Raw genomic sequence first — 13425 nt, forward strand, 5'->3', positions numbered from 1 at the left:
TCTGTGCCACCTGCCCTCTCTGTGGTCCAGGGCATGTCACAGAACTGGCATGTCCCACCCTGCTTCAGAAACATCTGACTTTCAGCAGTGGGTGGGAAAGGCTTCCCCAGCGACAGGTTTCTAACCACAAGCATTGGAAGCTCAGCTCGGGGGGGCAGGTCCCTTGGCACAGTGGAGCCCTGGGTTCAGCTCCTGGATGAACACAGGCTTCAGGGTGCCTCTGCCTGACACTGGTGGCTTCCCCAGTAGCTTTGGCTTGCCCTGTGGCAGCAGTGGCAGAGGCTGATGTCGCCTGTGGGGACATCTCTCTACACTGCGGGATGCTGTGCCCAGGAATCAAAAGGGTTGGGCAGCACCCAGCACTCGTGACTGTGCCACGGAGGAATGAGGCTGGGGCAGGTGATCGTTGTTGTGACCTGGTTCCTCCTGACTGGTACACTGGCCCTGCCTGCCTCAGGGCCACAGCATGGCATGGCAGGCCAGGGTGACGTGACAAGGAGGATGGGGCACAAAGCCACCCTACTCCTGCTGGCTCATGAGCTGCAGCAGATCACCCATGTTTGCAACAGTCTGTCACCATCTTGGCACATGAGATGATTTGCTGCCAGGAGCCAGGTTGTATGACAAGGACCTAGAGGAGCCTGTGTGATGCCAGGGTCTGCCCTGATCACACATTGCCCTGGCTTTGTGCCAGCCCTTGTGTGGCACAGATGTGGCTGGCTCAGCATGGTCGCAGCACTGAGCAAATAGATGCCAGGTTGTTGGGCTGGCCTGGGGTTCCTTTGCCAGCACAGAACTAAACCCAGCATGAACACCTCCAGAGAGGGTCCTAAAAACTCCTGCCCAAGGGCTAGAGGGACAAGAGGCACCAGAAGGTAATTCACTAAATGCATCCCACAGTCCTGCCTTGCCCCTTGGCATGTGTCCCTGGCGAGTGTCTGTGTGCCAGGGGCATGTGAAAGGGAAGGAAGGGGCTGTCACAGCTCTGAAACCTGTCCCAGGCAGAAAATCATCACAAGAGAGACACCTGCCTGGTTTCTACTCCATGCCCACACAGACTGGTTGGCTCTTTCCTCCCACTTTGGGAGGGCCTGTGGAGACCAGGGAGACATGGAGCCCCTGCTCCAAATCTGGCCAAGACACTGATGTGAGCACAGCACCTGCCTGGCATGAGGGCCGGTCTGCCCTCCCGAACTGGGGGTGCCCCACGGCCGAGAGGTGCCCAGAGCAGCAACCCCCGGCGCTCTGGCCCCGCTGGGTGTGTTGGCTTGGCAGCGGGCACCCAGCGAACCTGCTGCTGCCAGCAAACAAACTCCGGCTGGGCAAACGGGAGCGCGGCAGGAGCCCGCGGGGCGCTGCGGGCAGCGGCGGGCAGCGGCGGGCAGGGGCCCTGGCAATGATTAAACCGCCAGCCCAGATTTCCCGGCACGGCCGCGCTGGGCTGGGGCTGTGGCTCGTATTATGCAAATCACCTGGAGCTGGGAGCATGAACGTTCGCGGCTGGAATTCCCCTGGGGCCGCCGGCTCGCCTTACGCAGCCTGGGCTATAAAAGAGGCGGCAGGGGCAGGGCCCTGCCCATCGGCGCAGCCTCCCGGCGCAGCAGCGGTGCCCGGCGGCCGGGCACGGCACGCTCCTGCTCCCTCCCTGCCCTCGGGATTAGCTGCCCCTCCTGGAGCTGTCAGCGCGGAAGGTACCAAAGCTTTTTTCACCCGGGCCCTGCAGATGTGCCCAGGTCCAGGACGGCTGCTTCTGTCCCCTGCATCCTGGCTGTGCCCGGCAGGTGCGCGAGGGCTCTGCTGTGCTCCTGCCCCCGCTGCGGCCGCCTGCGCTTTCGGGGGCCAGCGACGGAGCTCTGGAGGAGCCTCCTCCGGCCTCCAGCTTTTGCCAAGCGAACAGCAGGATTTAGCTTTTCCACAAGGGCCGGACAGGGGTTCGGTCCCCTGCTGGCTGCGGTTACTGGGATGTACTTTTTGTGACTGGCTGAGGACTGGAGCTGCCAGCACAGGGGCTCCGCAGTAGGCAGTGAACAGGAGGCTGGTCCCGTCCCAGCACTGCTGTGCGATGGGGTCGAGGGTGCTGAGCGGCTGCGTGCCCTGCCGTGCCCATCCCCGCGAAATGGCTCTGCCACACTAGAGCCTGCGAGCCCCCGGCGTGCTGTCTTTTTGTGCCAGCGGGGCAGGCTGGGGCCAGGGCTCTTCTACAAGCATGGCGATGCTGTGTCCCTGCAGTGCTCCGGCTCAGCCTCCCTTGCTCCTAGCCCCAGGCTGGTGGTGAGTCAGGCCCCTGCCCTGGTAGGTGCTGGGCGGGAGTTTCTGCACAAGTGACCTGAGAGGTGACGAAGGGCGGAGGGAGGGAGAGAGAGCTCAGCCTCGCCCAGCCTGGCCCCGGGAGTGCCGGGAGCCTGGGTCCCCCTCGCCTTCGCGGGGCCGCGGCTCACTGTCGTCTCTCGGCACAGAGCTCGATGGCAGGATCCTGCGAGATCAGCAACATCTTCTCCAACTACATCAGTGCCATGTACCAGCCAGATGAAGTGCAGCCAACCCTGGACATGCTGGGACACCTTGGAGACGACAGCACCCTGGGGTTGAGCCTTCCCAGCAGCCAGACCCTGGCACAGAGCACAGGTAGGCATGGGAAGTGGTCGTGGCTGTGCAGGGAAGCTGGCACTGCAGGTCAGCAGCAATGCAGTGCTCCTGGCTTGGAAGAGCACTGCAGGGTCCTGGCCCCACTGGGACAGGCCAGCAGCTTGTGCTGTGCCTCAGTTTCTCCAGGGCTGTCTTGGTTAGAATATTGCCGGTGGAGATTTTGAGTGGCACAGGGTGCACATTAGATGTGTAGGGAGGGCAAAGGACACGTCCTCCATCTCCAGCACATCCCATGGGATGGGCTGTCAGGGCTTACCAGGAGAGCAGTTTAGAAGTACAGTCGAGGTGCCCACTCCACTGCTGGGATTGCCATAGGATGATCCCGAGGGAGGCACAGGCAGCAGAGCAGAGCAGATCCCAGCACAGATGGGACAAGCAGCACTGAAACCAGCCAAAGGGCTGGGGAGTGTCAGGCTGTTGCTGTCCCTCAGGACAAAAGCAGGGCAGAGCAAGGCCAGTGACTTGGGAGCATCAGTTAAGTACCTGTTAGTCCCACAAGCCTCCAAGCACCAGGCCCACTGTGCCCTGTGTGACCGCCTGGAGCCTGTGACAAGCTGCAGCTGGCAGCCTGCATGTGGCACATGGCACTGGCACAGCTGCCCTGCTGCTGAGCCTCACTCTCCATCCCTCGCAGAGAAGCCGGAGTGGTTCAGTGAGCTGCCATACTTCTGGACCAAGGTGCAAGTGCTGGAGTGGATCAGCTACCACGTGGAGAAGAACAAGTATGATGCCAGCTGCATCGATTTCTCCTGCTGCAACATGGACGGGCACGCGCTCTGCCACTGCACCCGCGACCAGATGCGCCTCATCTTCGGGCCCCTGGGGGATGAGCTCTACGACCGCCTGCATGAGATCAGTGAGTGTCACAATGCCCCCTTTGTCCCCAGGCCTGGCAGCTAAGACCGTGAGCCTGAGATCACCTCCCGCCAGCCCAAGACCCCATGCACTGAAGAAGGTGCTTGTGGGAGGCTGCACTGGGGAGACTGCAACAGGGGTTGTGGGGACACAGAACAGAATTGAGGCAGGGCTGGGCTTAGCTCCCAGTAAGCAGCAGCATTCCTCTCTGTACCAAATAACCATTACTAATCCCAGTGCTCTCACCCCTGCAGCCTCTGATGAGCTGAACTGGATCATTGACTTGCTGGAAAAAGAGGATGCAACTTCCCAACAGACCTTCCTGGACTCCAGCCACCTGGGTAAGAGAGGGGCCCTGGCCAAGCCTTTTCCTTAGTGACCATGTGGTGGTGCAGGCACAGCCAACCCCTTCTGCCCTTCTCTGCACTTTCCAGAGCTGGGAAATCCCTGTGCCAAGGAATCCCTGGAGGACATGAAGCCCACAACCCCTTTCCTACCCACAGACATCACCTGCTTCCCTGATGCCGTGTCCCCAGGCAGCTCTGATGTCTCAGGTTAGTGTTTTGCCCTGTGGAAAACTCCCTTTATGCAGTGGTGATCTGGGAGATTGGTGGGTAACTGCACCACCACCACGGGCAGGTTTGGGTCTTACAGGCTGCCTGCAGTGACCTGAGGTTGGGGGGGCAGGGGGGAATGCAGTGGGAAACATCTTAAGATACCAGCATTTGGTGGTCTGAGCCCTATTCCTTTGCCAGCAGGACCTGTGATGTTGCACAGCCCCAACTCTCAGGACTCCGGTGGAAGTGACCTTGACCTTGACCCCGTGGAAGCAAAGCTCTTCCCTGACAGTGAGTTGTCTGGCTCCAGCCAGGAGCTGGGAGGGGAGGGCTTGCTGCTGGGCACTTTCAGCAGCTGCAGAGCACATCTCATCTGGCAGTGAATTAGGGACAACAGCTGAACATCCGTCCCCACACCGGGAGAGAGAGAGAGGGCTGAACTGTGCACCCTGGGTCAGTTTCTCTCTGTTGAGCGTGGTCATGGTGCAGGCTCTGGGACACAGATAGGGTAGGCAGGGCAGCAGTGAGTTTGGTGGGAAGGGGTAGGGGGTGGCACCTGGGTGAGGGTCACAGTCAGAGAACCTGAGCACTGCAAACTGTTCAGTATTGATTCCAGCTGGTGGTGACACTGGGGACATTGGGGATGCTAAGAAGCAGCAGGGTTTGGTGAAGGAAGAGCATCTTGCCCTAGGCATGGTGGCATGGATGAGAGTGGGATGAGACTGGAGCGAACAGGAAGAGCTGACTGTCAGGGGATGGCTCCCCGGTGCATGTGCCCCGGCTCTCCCAGTGCCCAAGCTGCCTCCCTTCTGTGCTTCGGCTCCTGCGGAGGACATCTGTGTGCCGGGCAGGGGAGAGCTGCGAGCGGCAGGCTCTGCGGAGCTGATGTGTCCCCGTGTCGGTGCAGGCAGCAAGAAAGGGGACGGCAAACACGGCAAGCGGAAACGGGGACGGCCCCGGAAACTCAGCAAGGAGAGCAGAGACTGCCTGGAGAGCAGGAAGGGCAAGCACTGTACGTGAGCCTCCAGCCTGCCCACTGCCTCCTGCGGGGCTCCGTGCTGGGCAGGGGGCAGGGCAGGCCGCATCTGCTGGTCCTGACCCTCGGCAGGGGGATTCGGGGAGGTCTCAAGTGCAGGGAAGCGATGCCAGCTTGCTCTCTTCTCCCAGCTCCAAGAGGTACCCACCTGTGGGAGTTCATCCGGGACATCCTGATCCACCCCGAGCTGAACGAGGGGCTGATGAAGTGGGAGGACCGGCGGGAGGGCGTCTTCAAGTTCCTGCGCTCGGAGGCGGTGGCGCAGCTCTGGGGCCAGAAGAAGAAGAACAGCAGCATGACCTATGAAAAGCTGAGCCGAGCCATGCGGTGAGTGCCCCCCGCCCCAGGATGGCTGCGCCACAGGGCAGACCCCTCGGTGCCCTGCAGCAGCGCGGCAGGCTGCGTGCTGAGCGCCGGCTCCCCTCTGCCGCAGCTATTACTACAAGAGGGAGATCCTGGAGCGGGTGGACGGGCGGCGCCTGGTCTACAAGTTCGGGAAGAACTCCAGCGGCTGGAAGGAGGAGGAGATCCTCAGCAGGAAGAAGGATCTGTAGGAGTCTAGGATGAGCTGGGGTCTGACAGGACCCTAAAGGGCCATCCCTGAGACAGGCTTCTTGGCAGGAAGCTTTGCCTGCAGCTGTAGCTGGAGGCTGCTGCCCTTGCGCAGGCTGTGAAACTCTGCCCCTTGCATGGGCACCGAGTGGTGCTTTGGCTCCGGTAGGTTTCTGCAAGTTGCTGTTTCCCTGGCTGGATTTGCACCTCCAGCTGCAGCCACAGGGACTTTGGCTGCTTCCAAGCCTGGACAGACACAAAGGAGAAGAGAAGTTCAAGTGGCAGCTGGCACCGCAGTGAGAGCCCAGCAGGTCTCTTGCTGTCACCCACCTCCTGCCCAGGCAGAGAGGCAGCACCACCGTGCCACCTGTGACCAGACAGACTTGTCCCAGCTGTGGAGTCCTCCCCCGTTGCTGCTTGTGCCCTGCTGAAGGCAGCCTCCATCCTGTTCGCTCCATGGGGGATGGGTGAGGCCCTCCCTGTGCAGCAGCTTCCCAGTGTGGCACCTCCTGAGAGAAGATGGCAACGTTGTGAAGCTCCACTTGGCCTTGGAGAGCACTGAGAGGGGAGAAGACTGGGGACAGCAGGGCCACTTTGCATTGCTGTGCCTGCAGACAAGGCCCTTCCCCAGAGCAGCTTCTAATTTATGTGAGGCCAGCCCCAGAGGCAGAACCAATGTACAGATCTATTTTTTCACGAGCGAGATGCTCCTGCGTGCCCTGTGCTTCGTAGGGCACACGCCTCTCTTGTGGCAGGTGGTGATGCTCAGCTGGACTGAAGCAATGTCACAGGGGTACAGACTGGCTCTGTGCCAGCCACAGGAGGAGGTTGCCAGCCCAACCAGGCACCCAGCAGGTGCCTGTGGTTTCCTTCTCTAATGGGAACATAAAAGGAATAAACTTCTTTGGTTGGGGTTTTTTGTATCTCGCTGTCATTTCACTTGTTTTTCTTAAAGACACTGTGGGGGCCAGATGCATGTCACCTGGGATGTCCCATTGCATGAGCCCTGCTTGTCACCATCCCTCCTGCCTGTCATGGCCTGGACTTGCCTGGTCATCCTGGCACAGGGCGTCGGAGCCTTCTTAAGGGTGAGGTGAGCTGCTTGTCCTGGGCTGGAGGGAAGGGTGGAGGCCTTGCCTTAAAGACAGCCCCTGCCCAGCCTTGGCCCTTCTTAGGACCCTCCAGTTACCCATCTCTGGCACTCACCTTTGCAGAAGCTGCCTTCCTGGAGCACCAGCTCCAAGCCAGAAGCAAACTCCTGCTCCCAGAGCCCCAGCTGCTGTGACCTGATGGGGGGATACTTTCTCAGTTCCTTCCACACTAGGATCCCTGCTCTGGCTGGGGTCATAGGCTGTGGGAGGACCTGCAGCCCCTCTCTGGCCAGTGCTCCCTTCTGAGATGGGAAGGGACAAAGAGAAGCAGCACAGACACTGCACTGTGTTCAGGGCTTGTTCATCCTCCAGCCTGGCTATTTGGGAGCTTCACCTTGAGTGCCTCAAGGACCACATCCTCAGGATAGGGGTGGCTAAGGCATGGCAGTGTTGACAGTCCCAGCACACTGCCTGCCCCTCCTTGCTTGATGGCAACAGCAGGCTCCCTCATCTTGTCCAACCAGGAGTATGCAGGGGGGGTAGCCCAGGGCTGCTGAGAGGATCTCTCCAACCCACAGGACATGTCTGGGGCAGCAAAAAGTAATTCATGGGGTTGGAGGGCAAGCAGTCTCAGATGCATCCCTGCCATGAGGCTGGCAAGCAGTGGTCCACCCATCACCCCCAGGTGTGCAGTGCTGGCATTGTTCTGAGTGCTGCTGGGCACCAGAGGATCTTGTTGCCATCCTAACCTCTTGCTGCTGTACAGGACCCTGCTGAATGTGGCATGCAAGGCACAGCACTGATCAGCTCCTGGTCCCCCTCAAAGAGAAAGGCCCTGGGAGATCTCTTCTGAGCTTGGAGCTTGCTCAGATCTGCAGGGCCACATCCTTCTGCCTGGAGTGGCTAAGGAGGGAGCCAGCCTGCCAGTGGGGTGGGGCCTGAGGGGAGCTTTTGGGGTGCCCCTAGGCAGTAACAGTGCCTTGCAAAGCTCGGGATGCCCTTTGGCAGGAGCACTCAGCCTTTCCTCTACGCCTGCTCTTCATTACTACTGGAGATGTGATGCAGTTAAAAACCACTTGCCCCATGCTGCAAGAGTGGCTCAGTGCAAGAGAGAAGGAAGCCCTCTGAGGCAGGGTCCCAGCTACTGTCCCCCTGGGCTGTCCTGGCTGCAGCAGCTGCAGCTACCCTCAGTCTGCTTGCCCTCAGCCTGAGGGTGAGGCTGGAGGCTTAGGCTGTCCCTGCTGCTGAGCCTTGTGCTGACCAGGGCCCTGCCTCACGAGGGTGTGGGTCACAAGAGAGGGGTCCAAGGCCTGGGGAAACTGCAGATCTCCTTGCAAGTATTTCATTCTGCTTTCAAACTCCTGGTGGCCATGGCCCTGGCATTCTGCTGGCAGCACCCAGGCTCAGCAACAGCTGGAGGGCCTCCTGGAGATGGTGCAGTGGCATCAAGGGCACGGACCACCTGCTTTGCCCAGGGCAAGGGGTGCCCATGGACCAGGGCCAGGCTCTTTTGGGTGGCTTCATCTGCTATTTACATAAGGAGTTGCCCTGTTGTTCCAGTTGAGATGTCTGGGCTCCTGTGGCCATGCCATGCTCTGCCCATCCTAGCAATGCAGCAGGACACAGGACTAGATCTGCAGCTATGCAGGATCCTGGGCATGACAAAAACCATCTGGAAGCCTTCTGTCTGTTGCCTTGTAGCCTGCTGGCCTGGGGCTGTGCTGCTCCCAGGTCCACATGCTAAGATGAGGCCATCAAGGTGGTATAAGATGAGGTCTCAGTCCCTGGATGTGAACCAGGAGCCAGTCCACGGTCTGGGCTGCAGCCAGACCTCTGTCACATTCCTTGCATAACCTTCCCTAGGGAACAGGTTTTCCTGGCTGGTATTTGCTGGCTCCAGCGAGGGGAGGGCGCCCCAGGCCCATCCCTGACCTCCTGGAGATGCCTCAAGGAGCAGGCTGGGTGGGGACAGGGCTGAGAGGCTCAGGCTGCCCATGCAGGGGCGGGAAGGCGTCAGGACGTGCTGGGGGACACTCAGGGCGTCCAGGGAGGGGTCACAGCGAGCAGGGCAGGCACGGCCCCAGCCCAGGTCTCGCAGGAGCTGGCTGCTGGCTGCTGTCCCTCGGGCTGGGGTTTGTGGGCGAGGTGTTTGCTCTCCATCAATAGATAACCCTGGCAGGCTGGCAGCAGAAGGCAGCACTTTGCACGCAGGCTGCTGCCCTGCCAAGTGCACCTTGTTTGCCCAGGCAGTTTCACTTCTTCCCCGCTGTGGTTTGTGTTACCTAACTGTCCCGGGACAATGTTTAACCAGCCCAGCAGCAGCAGGAACCTGTCTGCCCTGCCTCCCCTGCCCTTGCCAGGCCCATGCCAGCCCACTGCCATCAACAAGCTGGTGTCTGCCAGCTGGGAGGCTTAGGCTACAGGCTGGGGGGTCCATAGACCGCTTAGCTTTATAGGCACCACCCTGTGCCAGAAGAGGAGAAAGAGGCAGGCAAGAGCACAGGAGCAGAAAGAGCACAGACTTGGGCTGGGGCACAGATCCTGCAGCCTCCTGTGAAGTCTGTGTGGGCCTCTGGGTCAAAGAGCCAAGGAGGGCTGGAGGAGGGCGAGCAAGCCCAGTCCCACACTCATCCAGCCCCCAGAACACACTCAGAGGGACCCCTGCAGCCATCTCCACGCCCACACTGAGGCACCCCCACAGAGCCTCCCCAGCTCTGGCACAGCAGAGACTTGTTTGTAGTTGTTTAAATCTCCCTGGAGCTGCCTGGATGTTGTGGCCATGGCAAGCACAGCAGATCAGGAGGATTTTCCTGCAAACCCATCTCTCCTGACACACAAAGCTACCTGCACTGGGCTTTGCTGGGAGACCTTTCCCACCAGACAGCTCAGGCTGAAGGTGTTCCTGATACAGTTCCCACAGAAGTATCTTGACTGCCTGTCAGGTGGGAGCATTAAAGCTGGCTATCTCCATGGGTACAGGAGCCACAGCTGATCCCTGCTCCCAGTTATGGAGGAGGAGAGCAGTTTGCCCTGGCCAGTGCTTATCTGGGATCTGGAGACCCAACGCAGGCTGCTGTAGCTGAAATGTGGCCAGTGTGGGAGCAGAGAAATGGGTGAGGGGAGAGGGTTTGGCTGGAGCAGCCAGAAGGTGTCCAGCCTGCCATGGGTCAGGCCATGAACTGCCCCTGTGCACAGCAGCTTGTCCTGACTTTCCAGCTAAGCCAGACTGTGGCTTCCCTGCAGCGAGTCAGGGGGGATGGGAATGTGGTGGGGATGGGGCAGAGGCCACCCCCCTGGGATCTCCTACTCTCCCTGCACTCCCACTGCCCTTTCTTCATGCTCCCTGCAGTCCATGCTGCTCTCACTCCTTCTTACCCTCCTGCCTCTGGCAGTGAGCAGGACTGAAGGCCCCACGGGGAGTGACTGCTGCTGTGGTGCCCCAGCTGCCTCCCCAGGGCCGAGCTGCCAGCAGCACAAGCCTGAAGGCTGCCTCCAGCAGAGAAGGTGAAGCTCGGCAGGGCTCTGGGCAGCCTGATCTAGTTGAAGATGTTGCTGCTGACTGCAGAGGTGCTTGGACAGGTTGAGCTTTGGAGGTCACTTCCAGCCCAATTCCATTATAAAGCTGCAGGAGAGAGTCCAGGTCTGGGGCCAAGCCAGCACCTGGCCCAGAAAGAAAATTAGCTCAAACTGTCCAATGTCCTCCTTCCTGGGGGGAGGCATTTTTTTGCTGGGGCATTTCTTTGGTGTATCCTCCCCGGGGTCGAGGTGAGAATCAACCCTTCAGACTCTGGGAACAAGCTTGCAGACAGAAAGCAGAGCAAACTGCTGGCTCCTGATCACCCTCAAAACAACCAAGTGGAAAAAAGCCTTGCAAGCCTCCAGGAGACATCCACTGCAGCTGGACCTCTGCAGCTGCCACCAGAAACCCTCTCCCCACTGGTTTCACCTAGCACTGCCCTTGCCAGTCCCTGATCAGCTCCAGGCTGGCCTCATGCCCAGTTTCAGGACTGGCTGTACCTGAAGGGTTTGATATGGATGGAGTAAGGCTCCAGAGCACCCAGACTCTGCCATGGAAAGTGCTGGGCAGTTTGGGCTCTCCAGCTGTGGGCCAGACTAACAACCACTGGCATCAATACACCTGGACAAGCTCCCTTTTGGTGGGAGGATCTCTCTGCAAAGAATCAGAGAATAGCTTGGGCTGGAAAAGCTCTCTGAGGTCATCCTGTCCAACATCAACCCAACACCCCCACGGCCACCAAACCCTGTCTCCAGGTGCTGTGGCCACAGCTTTCTTCACCACCTCCAGGGGTGGGCACTCCACCATCTCCCTGGGCAGCCTCTGCCAGTCCCTGACAATTCTTGCAGCAAAGAGTTTTTTCCTCCTCTCCAACCTAACCCTCCCCTGGCACAAGTTCAGGACATTTCCTCTCCTTCCATTACCTGAGCCCAGGAAGCAGAGCCCAACCCCCATCCCATGGCAGCCTCCTCTCAGGGAGCTGCAGCGAGCAATGAGCTCTGCCCTCAGCCTCTTCTTCTCCACACTGCACCCCCCCAGCTCCCTCAGCTGCTCCTCCCCAGCCCTGCTCTGCAGACCCTTCCCCAGCTTTGTTGCCCTTCTCTGGACCTGCTCCAGCTCCTCAATGTCCTTGTTGAAGTGAGGGCCCAAAATTGAAACCAGTACTCAAGGTGTGGCCTCAGCAGTGCCAGGCACAGTGGCATGATCACTGCCCTTAGGCAATGACCCCTGAGCCAGCCTGGGAGTAGCTGGAGTCAGTGCCTAGGGCTGCAGAGCAGGGCAGGCAGCACCACAAGAGGGGCTGTACCCTGGGAACACATCCCCTGAGCTGGGGCCTAGCTACATCTTGAGGTCCAAGGGCACTGCATGGGAGGATATCTCTGCAGTGCCTGCAACAAGTGATGGGTGCAGGACAGCTGCACAGCTGCACAGCTGCAGGCTGCAGCCCTGGGAGGGGTCTGGTGGCTGCAGCTTCAGAGGCTGTGCTGAAGGTAAGGCAGCGAAAGCTGCTGGGGGAGCTCTGTAGGGGGTGGGGCTGTCAGCTGCCTTCCCTCTGGGGCTGGGTTATATCAGGGGTGGGTTGTTGCTTAGGTGGGATGTGGAGTGCAGAGATAGTGCCCAGGGGGTGTGCTGGCAGGGGCTCATAGCAGCCTGCCACCAGGGCAGGCTCAGACGCAGACTGATTTCAGGGCTGCACTGGCAGGCTTAGGGCTGGGCAGGGCCCCCAGGGCTGCATCCCTCTTCCCTCGGCTAACAGCAGCTGCCTGGGCTCCCAAACCTGCCCCCTGCCTCCTAGCTCAGTACTTCAGTTGCAGTAGCTGTCTCCTGGTCCAGAGGAGCAACTCATCTGTTCAAACCTGTGCTGTCGGTTGCTAAACAAGGCTGTAGGAGCAGGAATCTGCTCTCGTAGCTGCCTGGAACCAGAGGCCAGTGGGGTAGGAACACTGAGGAGCACCCCAGGGCACAGGGGCACCACCCTGGGGCAAGTCACATGCCTGTGCCTACCCATCTTCCCTTCTCCCTGTGGTCAGCACCACATTCAAGCTTCTGCATCCTGCCCATGCTCACAGCACCCAGGGGTCTGCACCAGGAGGTCCTCTGCTTGCCTCTTTGGTGTGCTAACACAGCCAGTGTGGCACTGGGGGGTTCAGGTTTCTCAGACACTTGTCTCCTGGTGCCCCTTGGCTGCCCCAGCCGTGATTCAACAGTAGGCATTTTCCCTGCTGCCTGGCAGCAAAGCAGAAGCTGCCCTGAGGAGGGCTTGTGCCAGTCCCATCTGACCTGTGCTGTGCTTGCTGCTTCCCTGGCACTAAGGCTCTGGATGCAGCTTGGCTGTGCTGCACCTTTGTGAGTCCTCCTGGCCACATCTGCTGGTCTTGCTCCTCAGGACAGACTTAGGGACCTGCCCCCAGCCTGAGGCTGTATTCCCACCTGCTTATCTGCAGCCTCCCCAGCTCAAGCTCCCTGGCAGAAGCTTCCCCTCCTGCAGAAAAGGCCGGATCCCAGGCTGCCCAGGTCAGACCTTCAACCATAGGCCTCTGGCATCCTTTAAGAGGTAGCACTGTTGGGTCTGCTTGGGTAGATGCCTCCCAGCTTCCTCTCTTCCCTGTCCTCCATCACTGCCACCAAAATGCCAGTCCTGTTTCACTGTGAAACAAAAATCAGTGTGCAGCATATTCTTGTTTCCTGGCCAGCCCTACCCTTCGTTAGCTACCAACCATAGTAGGAGCCTGGCACTGCAAAGGGAGTCTCTGGGCACAGGGTGTGAGCTGCAGAGTATCAACTGAAGGTCTCAGCAGAGCTGATGGCATCAGCCAGTGAGGCTGCCCGGGGTGGCTGCAGCCCAGTTGCCTTCACACCTACCCTGCACTGCAGTGAACCATCCTGGGCCTCCTGGGATCTCTGCCCTCTCACAGACTGTTCCACAGCCCCTGCCTGCTCCAGCACCAAACCCCCAAGCCCCCTGTGACACCCTCAGGATGTGGTGATGAGAACACATGGGACTGGGGGCAGGTGCAGGCAGCTATGGGCCGTGGGGCAGAGCTGTGCTTGCTCGTGGGCTGTTCAGTCCCCACTGATGTTTGCTGAGATTGACTTTGCAGTGCAGTCTCTGGCAGACCTGAACTCCATTCTTTGCTCACCTTCTCACCTAGCCCTGGCCCTGTGCTCACC

The 13425-nt window shown here is 59.7% G+C and overlaps 1 protein-coding gene across 2 annotated transcripts; it reads left to right on the forward strand.

The window, feature by feature from the left end:
- Positions 1–1591: 1591 nt before the first annotated feature.
- ELF3 (E74 like ETS transcription factor 3) lies at positions 1592–6569 on the forward strand. 2 transcript variants are annotated; one of them, XM_064173782.1, is made up of 9 exons: positions 1592–1691; positions 2457–2625; positions 3281–3502; positions 3756–3842; positions 3936–4055; positions 4257–4349; positions 4966–5070; positions 5226–5421; positions 5528–6569. In XM_064173782.1, exons 2-9 carry the CDS (start codon positions 2463–2465, stop codon positions 5646–5648), a joined length of 1107 nt encoding a protein of 368 aa, XP_064029852.1. In that variant the 5' UTR covers positions 1592–1691; positions 2457–2462; the 3' UTR covers positions 5649–6569. The 2 variants fall into 2 exon arrangements, with proteins under 2 accessions (XP_064029852.1, XP_064029853.1); XM_064173783.1 differs by having other exon boundaries at positions 4260–4349.
- The last annotated feature ends 6856 nt before the right edge of the window (positions 6570–13425 follow it).

Source organism: Pogoniulus pusillus, chromosome 39 (genome assembly GCF_015220805.1).
Source record: "Pogoniulus pusillus isolate bPogPus1 chromosome 39, bPogPus1.pri, whole genome shotgun sequence".
NCBI classification, from domain to species: Eukaryota; Metazoa; Chordata; class Aves; order Piciformes; family Lybiidae; genus Pogoniulus; species Pogoniulus pusillus.